We start from the raw sequence: 17347 nt of genomic DNA, 5'->3' as shown, positions 1-17347 counted from the left end.
AACCATCTCCAGCCAGAGCTGGGGAGCTGGGCAGATTAAAGCTGTAACTTCTGCTGACCTGATCAAACAATGAGTAGCTGAGATATACAGACCAGGAAAATGCTAAGCTCAGACTCCTTTTTGTTCTGCTTAAGTGAACACAGCAAATGGCAGAACCCATCTCATTTCAGAGAAGTCCTTGAAATTAGATACTACTTAAAGATAAGAAATTGGTTTAAAAATATAATTTGTGCAGCCAAACAAACCATTAAAAGGATTACCCATAATACCTCCTTTATAAGTATATGTACACTAAGAACTTTGGTTAACATCAAGATTTATTTCCTCATTTAAATTTTCTCACGTGGAATTGGGAACTCATCTGTCCATCCTCACTGCCACTTAGGCTGTGGCATGGAACTCTAGCAGAGAAACTTTGTTTATATTAATTGTTTCCTTTTTTAAATAAAAGAATTCTTGCAATGCAATTAGAATTGGTATTATTGTTTGTATGTTGGATAGTTTATGAAGATTGTTTATCACTGTAAAAACAAACTAATTTGCAGGCAGCAGAAGGAAGATGAAAACCTCGCACTGTATCTTCTTTCCTGTTTTAAAAGTTTGGAACTATTAATTACTGGTATCTAAGCTGAAACACATTTGATGATTTTCAATGGTAATTCCATTTTATGTCAGTCAGCCTTCATTACAAAGTGTGCTTGATGTGAAAATCCTAAGGGTGTCCGGTTTTCCCAGATCCAGTTGTGGTGTTGCTTAAAGAGAGGATTCATTCTTCAGTTAACAGCATTGGTTTAACATTCTTATGACTCCTTTATTCAGCAGCAGTGTTCAACAGTTTGAAACCATACCTTTATTGAAAAAAAAAACGTTGCTGGTCATGTAACTTATTTAACCAGGTTAGTTACACAGATGCCCTGAGCAGCAAATCAGTGCAGTGACACTGATGGTACATTTCCATTGAAAGATGTTGACGACAATATACACTTGGATTTTTGGACATTTTGAATTTACAATGTCAGGGAAGCATCTGTTTTTGCTATCAGCTGCCCTGCTGCGACAAACCTGTGTGGCCTTGATCAGGGATCTCCTGCCTTTTGATCCTTGGGGGTCAGGCATTCATGCCAACTCCAATGAATGGGCGGTGTGATTTCACAGAGATGCAAGTTCTGATGCATGACAGAATTTCAAATTCTCATAAACTGATGGCTCCCATAATTAGAAGTGACCAGATACACCTCCGTACACAGAAAAGGCCCAGATCTCCAGTGCACACAAAAAAGTAGGCAACCCCCAACATAAATCATAGGAGCCTGAATACCTTTCCTCTGTCAGCAGCATCCCCCCCCCACCCTTCCTCAATGCCTGTGTTTTCTCAGTCTTTTTCCCCAGCCCGGCCTCACTTTCCCCGATATATTCCCTTGCTGAAACTTGAAAACCGGGAATATTTAGCTCTTTAAACATCCTGGAGAGAGGCGATTGATGCAAAAGACTGCGCTGCTCCCTAATTGAGGAACAACCTTTTCAAATCCTTCAGTCACAGGACCTTTGAAAGACTGTTGCTAAGCAGCTCACTGGGTCCCACACCTTTCCCATGTTAAGTGCACTATGCGAATTTCAGCTTCCAATGAAAGCAACTATAGTTGTAACCAGTTTTGTGTATTTAATGTGAGAGGTTTGGGCTGGATTTGGCTGACAAGCTGCTTGTTGGGCACTGCCAGGTTAAATGATTGAATTTGTTCCCCCCTCCACCAACGCAGTCCTTGTTGTCACGTACCTATGGCTGGTATTTAATAGGGAAGTGGTGGCCCTCCTCACCGGCTACCAGGTCAGGGACAAGCACTCCCCCTTATTGGCCCTGAAACCCATGACTGGACTTTAACGCGGTTCAGGCAATTAGTGCCCAAGGTCGTGGCTTCTGCCCCCTGAACAGGATGTCCCGCCTCCACTCTCGGCCTACTGCAGTCCCAGCCGTGGCCACCGCTCCTGGTGGCACTGCTGGGACTGCAGTAGGCCGAGAGTGGAGGTAAGTGGGCAGGTTTGCCAGAGCCAGGGAGGTAGGCCCAGTGTGGGGAATATTGGGGGGGGGGGGGGGGGGGGGGGGGGGCGTTGTGGGTGGGGCACAATCAATAGGCCAGGTGGTCCTTCAAGCAGGAGAGGCAGTCCTTGCCACTTGGGTGGGGGCGGTTCTCATGAGCCACAGGATGCCTGAACAAAAGTGACCGCTCCACCAAGCCCACAGTCAAGCTGCCAGGATATGCCTGGTGGCCTCACTATGTGATAAGGGCCTCACCGCTCCTGGTAAAACACAGCAGGATGAGGCCTCTGAGTGATGGTTAATTGGACACTTGGCCTTAATTGGCCCAAAGGTGGGTGGGTTGCCTGCCACCTAATGTGCTGTTGGTAAAATATCACCAGTGACAGGTGCGCAATGAGGATCCCCAACTTCCATCCCACCTGATTTTACACACTTTCCCCACTCCCAAGCCACCACCAACACCTGGGCAGGGAGGGGGTGTGAAATTCCAGCCTAGATGTTTGCCAATGTTTTTAACTACACACCTTTCATTATTCCAGTTTTTAATTATCATTCGCGTTGCACGTCAAAATATCACAGCAGCATGTTGTCACTAGTATCTCATCCTATGGATAGCATTGCCACCTGAATGCACCAAGGCGATTTACTCAATGATTGGTGGATGGTAATTAAGAAATGGGAAAGAACTTAGGGAGTGCCCAGGGTCTCGTTGCATCATTTGAGGCTTTTCAAAGTTCAGGCTGAGGCAGTTAGGCAAGGAGGTTTAGGATGAGGTTTGTAGGGCACAGTGGGGTGCCACTGAAGAATGTGTCACCAGTAGGGACAAGATGAATATACGGTAGATAAGAGATGAGTTAAGGTTATATACAGGAATATGGGGCAAGAGAAAATTGCAGGTATAGGGTGGGAGAGATTAAAAGATTTTGAAAACAAGAAAATGGAAGAGGAGGGAGTCAATAGGGACTGATGGGGTAGATGTATGAATGAGTTGGAAATTTATGTAGCTTCGAGGCTAGCAAGTAGAATGCTGGAGAAACTATGCAGTAACAATAACTTGGATGACTGTTTTAGTGGTAGTAGTTGGTAGGTAGCCCTCCAGAATTGGAAATAGGCAGCTGTTGAATTGAAACCTCTGGTTGCCATTGAAATACCTTTTCCCTATAGCCTGCCAAACTGCACATTTTAAGCTGAGCCTCTCCACAAAGCAAGAGTTTCTGTCTTTCCCTTCCCTGAAAAGATGACTTGTACTAAATAATAGTTCCACAGATACAAATGGTTATCCAACACCTTACCCAAGTGATCAATCTTCAACTGTGAGCCAATACATTTGAGTGTCAGCAGCCAAGTCTATTCCCTTCAGGTCAATGTACACTTTACAGCAAAAGGCATTAAATAGCTGTCAACCCTAGCTGATAATGTTTCCAATGCCTCACTAATCTAGAAGCAGCAAAGCCAATTGTCACATTTTCACTTGCTCATTTGAGATCTGCTAACTCAGCACGTACCAGCACTTGGATCCTGGCCTTCCTGGTCTGCAGGACAATCATTTCTACATTACAAAGCGCTTTGGGTGATGCATTTACACGTTGGAGCAGCAGGGAGCTGATTACTAGATATTCCGAATTTTTTTTCTAAATTTTCTTCTATGCACTTTGCTCAATTGCATAAAAAGCTTTTCAGGACACTGGAGGCTTTGGAATTCCCTACCAGATACTTGACTTTGATGATCATTCAGTATGGTATGTATGTCTGTTACATTAAAGCTCATCATTTTACAGTCAACAGTTACCCTGATGGTGAAGACAGAGCATTGTTTATAGGTTACAGGATTTTTTTATATATATTGAAGTTTATAAGGGAATAGAAATAGTTTTCCTGTTAACTAAATTCTGTCTACTATCTAATATTTCAGGAGTGATCCGTGAAAGTTACCTCAAAGGTCACGATCAGCTTGTTCCAGTTACCCTTTTGGCTATTGCAGTTATTCTCGCCTTTGTCATGGGGGCAGTTTTCTCAGGAATAATTGTTTACTGTATATGTGATCACCGGCGCAGAGACATTGATGTAGGCCAAAGCAAAGAGAAAGACTTGCCTCGTTCTCGCAGGGGTTCTATGGCCAGTGTCACAAAGCTCGGTGGGCTGTTTGATGCTCAGACAAAGGAACCAAAACCAGAAGCGCTGCTGACTCCTCTGATGCATAACGGTAAAATAGTAACGCCGAATGGCACAACGAAGATGCTGATAAAAGCTGACCAGCATCACTTGGACCTGACAGCTCTGCCCACTCCAGAGTCAACACCAACATTGCAGCATAAACGAAAGCTCAGCCGTGGGAGCAGCCAGTGGGAAAGGAACCAGAACCTAATCAATGCCTGCACAAAAGATCTGGCATCCATGGGATCGCCAGTGATCCCCATGGATCTTCCTCTCCATGCTTCTCCCAACCACATTCCAAGTGTTGTGGTCCTCCCAACAACTCAACAGAGTTTCCAGCATGAATATGGGGATCAAGGAATCCGACCCATGGAACAAATTACTATTGAAGATCAGAACGCCACACTGGAATACAGGAGTATGAAAAGCCCCTGTCACGGATTAGTTGCAAACCTTGATCAGGTGCCACCTAAAGTTCCTCAGAGAGAAGCCTCACTTGGATCCACTAATTCCGGGCTGCCTCAGAATGCTCTGGGCAAGCGACTAGATGTTCCTTCTCCTTCATATGCAATGGAATATAAGAGAAACTATCCCAGCAATTCATTGCAAAGAAATCCTCAATCATCTGCATTCAAAAGAAACCATAATACTAACTCTTCCAATTCCTCTCACCTTTCTAGGCACCAGAGTTTTAACAGAGGAGAGAATCCCCCTCCTGCACCACAAAGAGTAGACTCTATGCTAGTGAATGCAGGTCAGTCTCAGACACAGGCCAGGAGATCTAGCATCACTGCACCATACAACTCTCTGCCAAGATCTGGGGTCAAACGCACACCCTCCATAAAACCAGATGTTCCACCAAAACCCACGTTTGTTCCCCTTTCAGCTTCCATCAAGCCAAATGACACATGTACATAGTCACAGTGGGAGGTAGAAAATGATCTGGACCCTGCTTCCTGAGTCAGTGCTTTGCAACTGCAACACTAGATTTGTGTTTTTTTAAAAAGCTGTTGTTAAGCTGAGGATATTTATCCCTTCTCCCTGGGAAAAGTGGAATATTTTCTTACGACTGCTGCAACTACTGAACTCAGCGTTTGAAAGACGGGGTTAGCAGCTATTGGACTTCTGTCAAAGGGGGTTAATGATTGATGCACATGAACAGGATGGTGGAATGATGAGCCAAAAGCACAAAACTGTGGCAAACATGTAATGTCTCCTTGACTCTGCAGCATATTACTCTCTAGGGAGATGAGTTTTAAAAACAAAGCACTGAAGAAGGTGGCTCAGACTTAACATTAGCTGAAGTTTACTGTTTGCAGATACTGTGAAATGCCTCTCAGTGTTACATCCGCTTAAGCAGCAGATATCTGCCATTTAGGCAGGGCTTTGGCCTACATCTCTGCTATTGTCCTTCTTGTAATGATTAATGTGACTATTAACACTAATAGCTCCTGGTATTTATTATTTAAGTGCTATTTCAAAACATGACTGACTCCTTCAAATGAATTTATGGATATCTCTTTAAAAAGAATCAGAAGTCTAAAATGTAATGTTTGTAATTATTTAAGTCAAGTCAATTAACTGGAGACATTCAATGCTTTTTTAAAGTAACCGTCCACTAACAATATGGAGGTGGAAAACTGAGCTCAGCGTTTCTACTCAGCTGCTGATAGGGTTATCATAGTGCTTGGGGAGGGGAGAAGAAAAGAAAAGGAGGGGGATATTTATTTTATTGTGAAAGGTTCATTTCATGATCCATGACGAGCTGAAAGGAGGGAGTGCATCAATGAAAATGCTCAGATTTGTTCCCCTGAGGACTAGGAGAGGGAGGGAAAGAAACTCTGATATCATGCACACAGGTGGAATCACCATCTATTATGAAGAGGATGTATGAGGATTAAACAGTCCTGTTAGTTTTGTCAGTAATTGATATTTGCAATGCAGGCACCGGCACATCATGTGCGAGCCAACTCAATTTGTGCAAAATGGCACAGCAAATGATAGTAATGGATGGAGTGTGCTGAAAGGCAAGCTGTTACCATGCATAAATCATACTCCTATCATGTTGATTCGACTGGGAATACATCTGTGTGACAAGTCTCTTCTTCCATGTGTAAATTTGTGCCTTACAACATCATGTGTACATTTCTAGCTAGTAATCTGCAAATGTTACCCCCACACCCCACCCCCATTTAAAAATAAATCTATTTCTGCTAAATATTTTGATCCCATTTGGAAAGATTGCTCCCTAAAAGGATGTATAAGTTCTGACTCCTCAATCTGCAGAGAAATCATATTTGATGAATCATCTCATAGTCGTGCCAATCTTGCCCTCCCCACACCGTGTAATTGCAGAAAATTTGAAACGCATCCACATTTCTGAGAGTGTTCCTTTTCATTTTTACTTTATTTCAGCACTGTAATATGATGTATTCCCATCGACTAATTCAGAAAAACAGATGTGCTTTAATAATGTTTTTACTTGTGACCGGTGGGCAATTGCTATGATGTGATAAGTTATCCAATTGGCTAGTGCCTCAGTTGAAGGCACCAAAAAACCTACATTGTAAATGTTAATGAATTTGCAAGGCAGTCTTAAAGCAGGCTGGTTCCTGCTGGAGTAACACTGCTATAATATTATGTAGCCAGAAGGATAGTGAAAACCTTTTGGCACAATTGTTTCTAATTATTGTTTTTCTTTTACATTTTCAGTTTATCATGCACGCTGAATAGAATGTTTTTACCTGTTAAATAATTGTCAACACATTGTAGAATTAAGGTTTTTATCTATTGAGCTGTATGAATTTTCTTTTTTAAATTTTTTTTTTACTTATTTGTTTTTGCAGTTTTCTTTTCCTCAATTGGACACTTAACTTGCAAGTTGGCTAGTCTTTAGAATGGTAGCTGGATAATTCCAGAAGGAACTAGACCAAAGTTTGTAACAAGGGTGCATACACATTCTACTTCCTCCATTTCATTACTCCATTATGGTGACTAGCGTTGATGCATTCCTTCAAAACAGTTTTTTTTTTAAAGTTAACTGCATATGTTGCAAGCAAATGATATGTTTGGTGTTTTCATGCCTTTTTTTATGATCATGCTATGTGATTGTTTATAAGTTAACTCAGAGTGCAATTTTAATATGGTTTTAGGATTTTAACTTGAGAAATTCACCATAATACTTTTTATGCAAAAAGAGTCCTGATATGTTCACATTGAGAGGCCAATATAGTATTCACAAGAATTGAATTGATTCAAAATGTAATGCCCTGAGATAAATGAATAATAGTATGCTGTTTGGTCCCTATTTTTTTTCTGGCAGATTTTTTTTTATGGACCCCTCTTTGCCCCTTTGCGTGCCTTTGAAGCTCACCCTTGATATACACTCTTAGATACAACAGTTGTGTAATATGTAAAATATTGTGATGTTGACACAATCTCCTTCCTTCAGCTCCACATCCCTAACATCCAATTCACAACTTCAATGTATGTTGTAAAAAAAAGACTTTAATTATTACATAATGTAATAAACAGACTGTTCTGCTGTAGTTTGTTGGTTTGAGTGTCGTGATTCTTCGAGAGCCCTAATAGGATGTTACATTAACTTCTGACTGATTTCATGCTTTACAGTGCACTTAATCTGTTACAACACATCTGTATCCCATTTACTTGGAATTACTGTGTGGGGTGATGGAACAATGCTCCATTCTGCACTACTTTGCCTCTCAACTTTAACTACTCTGGTCCAGATGCAGAGTAAAATCTTTTAAACAAGAACACCAATATATCAAAACATAACCTCAAAAGATCAAACAAAACCACATTACTGTGAATTTTTTCAATTTCTTACAACTGCTCCTTTATTTTTGTTACGTCTAAGTAAAATTGCCAATTTTTGCTAAATTGTGGGGAGTTATATATTGTGGACAGGCGCTGCTCCTTTCAGCAATTCTGTGAGCCTGAGCTAAAATCAAACCAAGGAAAACAGAGAGAATTTTCACTCTCTGAAGGTCCTTTGGTCCTTCTTCCTTCAATAATATTGGCTTTTCATTTCATCATGGTTCATTCAAGTGGCCTCAATAGCAGGTTTGTATAATTTATAAGCATGATTATATGTTCACCGCAGCCTCCAGTAATACATTTCATCTTGCTTCCTTTGATGAAATATGTACTGCCTTAAAGGAGTGGTAAGCGTCAAGAGTTGAAGGTGGAATTATTGATGCTGTTTTTCTGCCATCAATGATCTACAAGTAGGGAACACAAATAGTACAGTGGATACGATATGGAAGTGCGGATGAGACTGTAGTACCTTGTTCCTGTTCCTGTACACCCAGACCATTGTCAGTGATAGACATTATCATTTCAGCTCCGTCATATCAGGTTATCTGGAGGGCCAGTGAATCATGCAGTAACATTGAAATACAATATAAGGTTTGTATGAAAGCACTTAAGGTCACAAGGATTTGGATGAAGGAAGTCCATTTGACTCATCCTTCCAGAATAGCAACTCTCACAAGCAGCTGTTTCTTAAATTGGTTTAGTGGCCCACATTCAAATGCTCTTCCTGGAAACCTGATCCAGCTGCAGCTCACTCCTTGTAAAGGAAAGGGAAAGAAGACAACATTAGGGAAGAAAAATGACTAGATGGGGGAAAAAACACCATAACTGAAAGGGCAAGTGCCATAGAGTCATAATGGCACAGAGGAGGCTATTTGGTCCATTGAGTCCACACCTGTTCTCAATACAACAATCCAGTCAGTCCCAATCCTCCTCCATCCCTGTAGCCCTGAAGTTTGTTTCCCTCAAGTGCTGGTCAAATTTCCCTTTGAAATCACTGATCATCTCAACTTCCAGCCCTCTCCTAGGCAGCGAGTTCCAGATCATTACCATTCTCTGCATAAAAATGTTCTTCCTCACATTCTCCCTGTATCTCGTGCTCAAAACCTTAAATCTTTGTCTTCTGGACCTTGTAGAATCAGCTAATTGGAACAGCTTTCTTTGTTAACCTATTTAAATTTGAGTATTGCTGAATGTCTGTAAGCCCGACAAAGAGACTGGAATAGTCATCATTAACAAGTGTGACTATCAACAAAATGCATGCTGTTCTTAACAATGGGTCCAAATTCATATCCATTGCACCTGCTGTTAAACATGACTGCACAGCCCTGCTCAAAAGCAAGTTACAAAATCAGTTGTTGGGCTTGTGTAAGAGTAACGAGCTGTTGGGTGATGGATATGATAGAATTCGTCCTTGCGGCTCACAGCAGCCATGTATCCATGTCATGCTAAAAAGACATTCTGCCTACTACACAAATGAGTAATGTGTGATATGAATTTCACTGCTAGTGTTGTGTAGGCCATACGTCCCAATGACTGGGGGATCAGATTATACAGCATGTTCTTTTGGCTGTTTGCAACAGGCAAAGTGCTTGCAAAACTCAGAACATAGTGGCCAACATTTGATGTGATTCTGCGACTGGACAACATTTGCTAAACAATCCTGATTGTGTTAAGAATTACATTGACAAACAATTTAAGATTATCAGGCTCACAGAGTGGCTCACTTATGCATGCTAGAAGCTACATATATTCACACACAGGCCCTGTCTTTTGCAAACAGAAAGAACATGTCCATGCATTGTGCCTTTTTCAAATAAACAAAAGCTTTGGGGGGGCCAGTCATTCCCTGGTTCATTCCTCAAGGCAATGCCTTGACTAATCCAAGTTGACCTGTCTGGTTTGAATTTAAACTTGGCAGTTAACTGTTCCCTGGTACATTCTTCATGGCAATGCCTCTACCAATCAGAGTCCATTTGCCAACCAATCAGCACCCTCTTCTCAGATGGTATAAATTGGTGTTCCCTTTGCGTATTCTTGCTTGGTATTCCCTGTCATTAAATTGTCATGATGAGTGCAATATGAAAAGCTTTGATAGCATGTCTGTTTTTTCAGCAATACTCAGGTTCTGTACTGCCACGTGAATATTTCTATCTAAACCTGTCTTAATCTTAAATACCCCTATAAAATCTCACTCCAGCCTCCTTTGCTCCACGAAGAACAACCCCAGTTTCTCCAACCCAATCTTGTAGATACATTCTTTCATCCCTGGAGCAATTCTGGCAAATCTCCTCTATGCCCTCTTAAGGACCTTCACATTCTCCTAAGGTGTAGTGAATAGAACTGGATGCAATGCTCTAGTAGTTGCCTAATCAGAGCTTTATAAAGGTTCAGCAAACTTCAATGCTTGTGTCCTTGATACCTCTATTTATGAAGCCCAAGGGGATTAAGGGTGACAGAACCAGGGAAGGTTAATGGAGTTAACCATGATCTCATTGAATGGTAGAAGAGAATTAAGCAGCTAATGGCCTAATCCTGTTCCTATGAAAGCAATATGTTTTTGAGCAAGCTATCAGATCTCCCAAGGCATTGTTCATGGTTTGTGGGTGGCTTAATAAATTAGGGTTGTTATGTCACACAGCATTATTAGAGATAATGACTTGTCAGTATTGATGAGGTGTGGAAAGAGTGCCCAATGTCTGCCTATATTGAGATGGGGCTCAGGGTCTAAAAGTGTTTTAAGGAGGGCCTAGAGGTGCAGCAGGAGGTCATGGAGTTCAGAGAACACTGAAGTGGAAAGCTCTAGGAACATTGGAGTTGGTCCTGGAATTTGGATAAAAGGAGCATTGAAAAAGGTGTTGATGTCTATGAACATTAATGTTGTTCTTGGAGTTCAGGAAATGAGTTTTAGAGGCTTGTGAGCATGGGGTTGAGATCCTGTTTTCTGATCAGGAATATTTCTGGAGAGATGCCATAAGGTTCCAGCAAGAGTGCGGAGGGCTTTTGGAACATTTGGTGGGCAGTATAACACTGCTGGGTTCTGCTTGAATTTAAAAGTATGCAGAGTATAGCAGCTTTGTGGGGATGGGAAGGTGGTTTAAGAGAATGGGACCCAAGCTAACATTCCCCATTTTGAAACATTAGGCTCCAACACCCCACCAGGTTTCTGAACTCCTCTACAATCACTTCTATACTCTCAAGATATCCCCATTCAGTTTTTATGTTACAATAAGCGTTTCCTGTTTAAAATTAACGACCAGAAAATAAAAGCCTACACGCACAATTTCCTGAATACACAGGAAGTAGGCTGCACTGAGTTTTCCCATTTGTACTGCCTTAAATAAATATAAGTTTCCGTAAAGAAGAATGACCTCATAAAATGCACAAAGATTTGACATTTGTACAGATTTTGTAATCCTTAAGCTTCAAAAATATTCCAGAAGAGATTTATTAATTGAATTTTCAACTGTGATACAGAATAATCTGTTCTCCACAAATAATTTCTCTGTTTCCCTTTCTGTCAACAAAGAAACTATGGTCACATTTGCTATTATTTACTGTTGTCCCGTAAATTTAAACAAATGTTCAATGCCTGAGATAAAGCTTTGCCATTTAAAGCTTTGATTTCTCTGATAAGTCTGAAGAAAACTCTGAAATCCTGACAGTATATACCCCGCTCCATTTCTTAAGAGCTCATTGACGCACATATTGCACACCAGAAAATTAGAGAGAGGCTTTAGCCTTGAAGTAAAATCTTTAATGAAGGTATTACATGCTGACATAAATGTGACAAAAGTTTGATAACAAGTGAAGACTGTGGACAGGATGTGCGTGCATGCACAATATTTTAGTGGAGGTTTGAAGATATGTTGAAAAGGGTACTGTTAACATTACGTGACTTATTTAATAGCCAGAAGATTAACAATAAAACATAGATCCAAAAAGTGAAATTAAACTATTCCAAATAAAAAATGCAAACATAAAAAGTGGAAAATAAGGAAGTGGAATTATGTGCACTATTAAACATAAAACCAAGAAATAATTAAAAATACATAATCCAGAATGGAGAATGAGAAAAAGCATGAGAAATGTTGCTATCTTTATGGTAAGCAGAACATGAAACATGTGAAGCATCTTAAAGATCCCAAAATGTTGGAATTGCCTTTGCAGTAATAAGAAGGGCTGTTGATACCTCAGAATTCATGAGGAAAATTGAGGTTACTAAGTAAAAGGTCAGTTAAAAGAAATGAAGAGTGATAGGTGTAAATAGAATGAACCCATAAAATAGGGGAGGAACTTTTTTGAAGTTTATTAAACAAAGGTATATTACCAGATAACTGGAAATATTCCAATAAAACATCTGAAGCACAGTCCTGGGACTTATATGGCCTTTAGCTTAACATCTACAGTTGCAAAAACATTAGTCTATTATAAAGGAATAGAAAAGCTAGTCTATTATAAAAGAGCAGTTCAAGAGCAATGCCAATAATTCTAAGTCAATATGGATTTTAGAATGGCAGCTCATTCCAAATGAATTTATTGGAATTCTTTGAGGATATAACATAATTAGTATTAATGTCAGTGTTGTACACTTTTGACTTTCAGAGGTAACTTTTTAATGAGCCTTATAAGCCTTGTGGGAAACCAAATGCTCTCAATAAAAAAGGAAGGACTAAATTAGAAGCAATAATAGGAAACAATAGCAACCAATGGTAGTAATTCTAATTGAACAGCAAATAGAATATCTTGGGATCTGTCCTAGAACCTCCACAGTTCATAATGTTTACAAGTGACATTGATGAATGTATTAAAAGTAGACTTTTCAATTCTGATAAGTTTTGTGGGAATTGTAGGTTGTGCACAGGAATCGGATAACATTTAATTTTCTACCAAACTTAGTAACTAGAATCTAATATTAAGATATGTATGATAGTAGACTCATACTTTAGAGAGTAATATTGTTAAAAGGAGTCAAGAAAAATATAGGGCTTTAATAGTGGCTAAAACAGTAGATGTTAATAGTGCAGAAAGCTGCTGAGAAATTCACAAAATCGGATTTTCTATTGTGCACTAGTGTGCACATTCTCGCTCCACCTAATTCAAGAGAGTTCAGACGCTGTAGGCAGAGCCTCAGCTTAATCGCCTCAGAGATACTGCTGGAATTTAAAATGATACAACTTACCAACATCGACTACTAGTAAAAGCAAAAAACTGTGGATGCTGGAAATCCAAAACAAAAATAAAAATACCTGGAAAAACTCAGCAGGTCTGACAGCATCTGCGGAGAGGAACACATTAACGTTTTGAGTCTGTATGACTCTTCAACAGTTCTGCTATCAGTTTCCAGGTATTTTTATTTTTGTTTTAGACTACTAGAAAGCTTCCTGTTGCTTATCTAGTCAAGTCCAACAGAAGTAAAGGTGACACAGAGCAATACCACAGCCAACAGACCAGAGAGAACTGCTCTTGTTAATAGAGAGCTGGCTAGGTACAACATCCAGGTTGCTGCCCTCAGCGAGATTAGTCTACCTGAGGAGGGTCAGCTCAAGGAATCTGTGCAAGTTACACACTTTCTTCCAGTGGCTGTGGAAAATAAGAATGGTGCAAAGCTGGTATAGGCTTTGCTGTTGTGAACCTTCTCCTCAGTAAGTTGATTTGCCTTCCCAAGAGTGTTAATGATCACCCAGTGGTGCTGAAATTGCCTCTCCATGGCAACAGGCAAGCAACTCTCATCAGTGTGCGTGCCCCAACATAACCAACCCTGATGAAATTGAGGCTAAATTCTAGGATGACTGCCACTTCTTGGTTGCTACTGTTCCAAAGTCAGACAGGCTAATCATTCTTGGTGACTTCAACGCAAGAGTTGGTGGACATCACCAGGCATGGGAAGGAGTCATCAGAAAAATAGGTTTGACAAATGTAACAGAAATGGTCTCCTTTTGCTTAAGATATGTGTTGAGAATGAGCTCTTAATTACCAACACAACTTTTCCACCTCCCAAATCGCAACAAATGGTTGCACCCATTTTATGCATTGGCATCTAATCAACAGTCATGACCAGGCAGAGAGGCAGACAGGTTGTGCTTATAAAGAATACCATGTGTGATGCTGACTGCTGGACTGACCACCATCTTATCATTTCAATGCTAAACATCAAGATCTATCCCCCTAGATACCCCTAGAGTATGAAGGTCCAGACAGTCACTGCGTACAGTGAAAATGGACACACTGCTTCAAGAATCAATAGGCAACCTTCAGGAATATACAGTGCTCTAAAGGTACCTCTTGTAAGCTTAAAGATTGGATTGATAAAAACAATGAGGTAATCCAGAAGCCACTGGAGGGGTTTACCTCAATGACACGCCATCACTATCCGAGCATGGTGCCTACCAAAACATCCGCAGGACTATCCAGTGAAAGCTGAGGGAGATGTATGACCCTTGGCTGAATCAGAAAGCAGACAAACTTCAGTCAAATGCAGACCACAAAGGCTGGAAAAGATTCCACAATGCTCTGAAATCCATTTACAGTGCCAATGGGTCAACAGTGCTTACAGATAAAGCCAAATTCTAGAAACACGGACAAAGCACTTTAACCATATCCTTAATCAGTCTTCATCAATCAATAAGTTGCCTTCAACTGGTCTTGCGATGACCCTCCCACACTGTTAGAAATGACAAACACAAACCCATGTCTAGTGGCAAAACTCCAGGAGCTGATGTTAAACTCAGTCTAACCTGGTAGGGATAACATTCAGGTATCCATAAACTCCTAAATGCAATAAAATATTATTTAACATCTGTCTGGGTTTGTACATCATGAAAGTGAATTGAATGTAAACCTATACGCTTCTGCAAACTTGAGGAATTGTGTCCACTAAGCTATCATTCTAAAGCCATCAATAATTTCTCCTAGTGATTTTAATATACGTATATTCATGCTGCCTGAGTTTAGAACCATAACTACCTGCTGTGCAGAGGATTTATATCAGTACAATAGTTACACTTTAAAGACCCACATGCTGCATAGCATTTTCAACAGATTTAAAGTAGTACCATAAAACCATGTGAAACATGGTGTGCTCTAATGATTGCATCTGGTACTCAAAAGCCTTCTGCGTAGCTTTCATGAAACCCAATTAAGTGTGTAGTAATTTGCCCCAAATAAACATTACACACATCTTCCCCAGGGAGTTTGTTTAAATAAATCAATAGGTGTCATAATAAATCAACTTCTGGAACTCAACAAAACAATGACACAGACATTGCCGTAAAAATATTTTACATTGCTAATGAGAGGCCAGGCAGACCTGTTAGAACTCTCATTTATTAGCCATCACTAATTCCTGAAATGCCATTAGCTAAGCCTGGTCTAGTGACATCAACACATGGACTTTGATGTAATATCTGATCCTTATAAATCATTTGGGGCAAAAATTGGATAGTCCCTGAAAATAGCTACAGAGATGGTGATGCAAGATTAATTGGTGCCCATTCCTTCCAATGTAGGCAACACCTAAACTTCATGTTGGCTGCTCACTATGATAATTGCGTGAAGCTAAACGTGCAGTTGAATGGCTGCATGGCCTCAGCAGGGGTTCAAAGTTTGTGCACGGCTAGCATAATTTAAAGCTAGCCTGCACATCTTGCAAAGAAGTTGTATTCTGCCTGCAGCAGGTACTGGAAGTAGCCACAGCCACAGCACCAAACTACATTACGCCCCTCTCGCTAATACACCTCGTTCTCTCTTTTGTGGGACAAGGTGGCACAAAACTAAAGGTAGCAGATGATAACAGGAAGGGGGCAGACAGGGTTGCATATCCTCACCCCATGGAGGAGATGATGGAGCAGCTATGACTGATGATTCAAATCGATGAGGATTATGTATGCTCGTACTTAATCCTTCTTCTCACTTTCTGCTCAATCACCTTCCTTATACTGTAGTGAATGGCGAACAGAGAGACGTTAGAGAGATTGCCTGCTCCAGCTTGGAAGAATCCCAATGCAAAGAAGTTCATGGGCACAGTCACCTTCCCAATCACTAGCAGCACTGTCCTCACCCTGTCCTGTGATTACAAGTATGTCTGCAACATAAAAACATAGAATGATTATAGCACAGGTGAATGCCTTTCAGCCCATTGAGTCTATGCCAGGTAGCAGACATCATTGAACACCTCTTTAGTGAAGCTGAGATGAATTGGCCTGAAGAGCCTGGGTGAATAGGGCCTCCAGTTGACAGCCTTTCTCTCCCTCCTCCTCCCTCTTCCAGTAGCTTGACCTCCTCTGCACCACCCTTTCTCCCTGTCATGCTGCTGGCCAGGGAGGATGGAAACTATCGCATACAACCGAGGGAGCATGTGGTCTGAGCAGAACACTTGATGTCAGAACCAAGGCCTTCATCACATGCCACCTGGTAGACTTCAGCAACTTTAAATAACAGTACAAACCACCAAACACTTTTACTAACTCAGCAGCAGCCATTAGAAATCAATCAGCAATTACCCGAAAAGTCATCGATGGTTCCTATAATTAGCCCTGATGTAGGGTCCTTCCTGCTGCTGAATGCATGTTCAGCTGTGCAAAGTTAAAAGAGGGCATTGGCTGTAGCATTTAGTTCAAAAAGGGCACCATTAGCATCAAATTCAGTGACTGACATCACAATGTACCCACTTTGCTTATTTCTGATGCAAACATGTACAAAAGAACTGAATTCCAGAGGTGAGGTGAGAGTAACTGCCCTTGACATCAAGGCAGCATTTGACTGAGTGTGGCATCAAGGAGCCCTAGCAAAACTGGAGTCAATGGGAATCAGGGGCTGATTGGATTCATACCTAACACAAAAGAAGATGGTTGTGGTTGTTGGAGATCAGTCATCTCAGCTCCAGGACATCACTGCAGGAGTTCCTCAGAGTAGTGTACTCAGCCCAGCTATCTTCAGTTGCTTCATCAAAGACCTTCCTTCCATCACAAGGTCAGAAGTGGGGATGTTCGCAATGTGCACAATGTTCAGCACCATTCATGATTCCTCAGATACTGAGGCAGCCCATATCCAAATGCAGCAAGACCTGGACAATATCCAGGCTTGGGCTGACAAGTGGCAAGTAACATTCATGCCACACAAGTGTCAGGCAATGACCATCTCCAACAAGAGAGAAACAAGAGAGAATCTAACCATCATCCCTTGACATTCAATGGCATTACCATCAATGAATCCCCCTTTATCAATATCCTGGGGGTTACCATTGACCAGAAACTGAACTGGACTAGCCATATAAATACTGTGGCTACAAGAAAAGGTCAGAGGCTAGGGATCCTGTGGCGA

The 17347-nt window shown here is 41.0% G+C and overlaps 1 protein-coding gene across 2 annotated transcripts in view; it reads left to right on the top strand.

The window, feature by feature from the left end:
* sema6a (sema domain, transmembrane domain (TM), and cytoplasmic domain, (semaphorin) 6A) overlaps window positions 1–7737 on the top strand; it is a 166982-nt gene extending 159245 nt beyond the window's left edge. For both annotated transcript variants that reach the window (XM_041186608.1, XM_041186609.1), the window contains one exon: window positions 3948–7737. In XM_041186608.1, coding sequence (XP_041042542.1) covers window positions 3948–5107 — 1160 coding nt within the window. In that variant the 3' untranslated portion in view covers window positions 5108–7737. The remainder of the gene's footprint in view (window positions 1–3947) is intronic.
* Window positions 7738–17347: the final 9610 nt, after the last annotated feature.

This window comes from Carcharodon carcharias, chromosome 4, assembly GCF_017639515.1.
Source record: "Carcharodon carcharias isolate sCarCar2 chromosome 4, sCarCar2.pri, whole genome shotgun sequence".
NCBI classification, from domain to species: domain Eukaryota; kingdom Metazoa; phylum Chordata; class Chondrichthyes; order Lamniformes; family Lamnidae; genus Carcharodon; species Carcharodon carcharias.
Note: the sequence above shows the minus strand (reverse complement) of the source record. Positions and strands in the feature narration are given on the sequence as shown.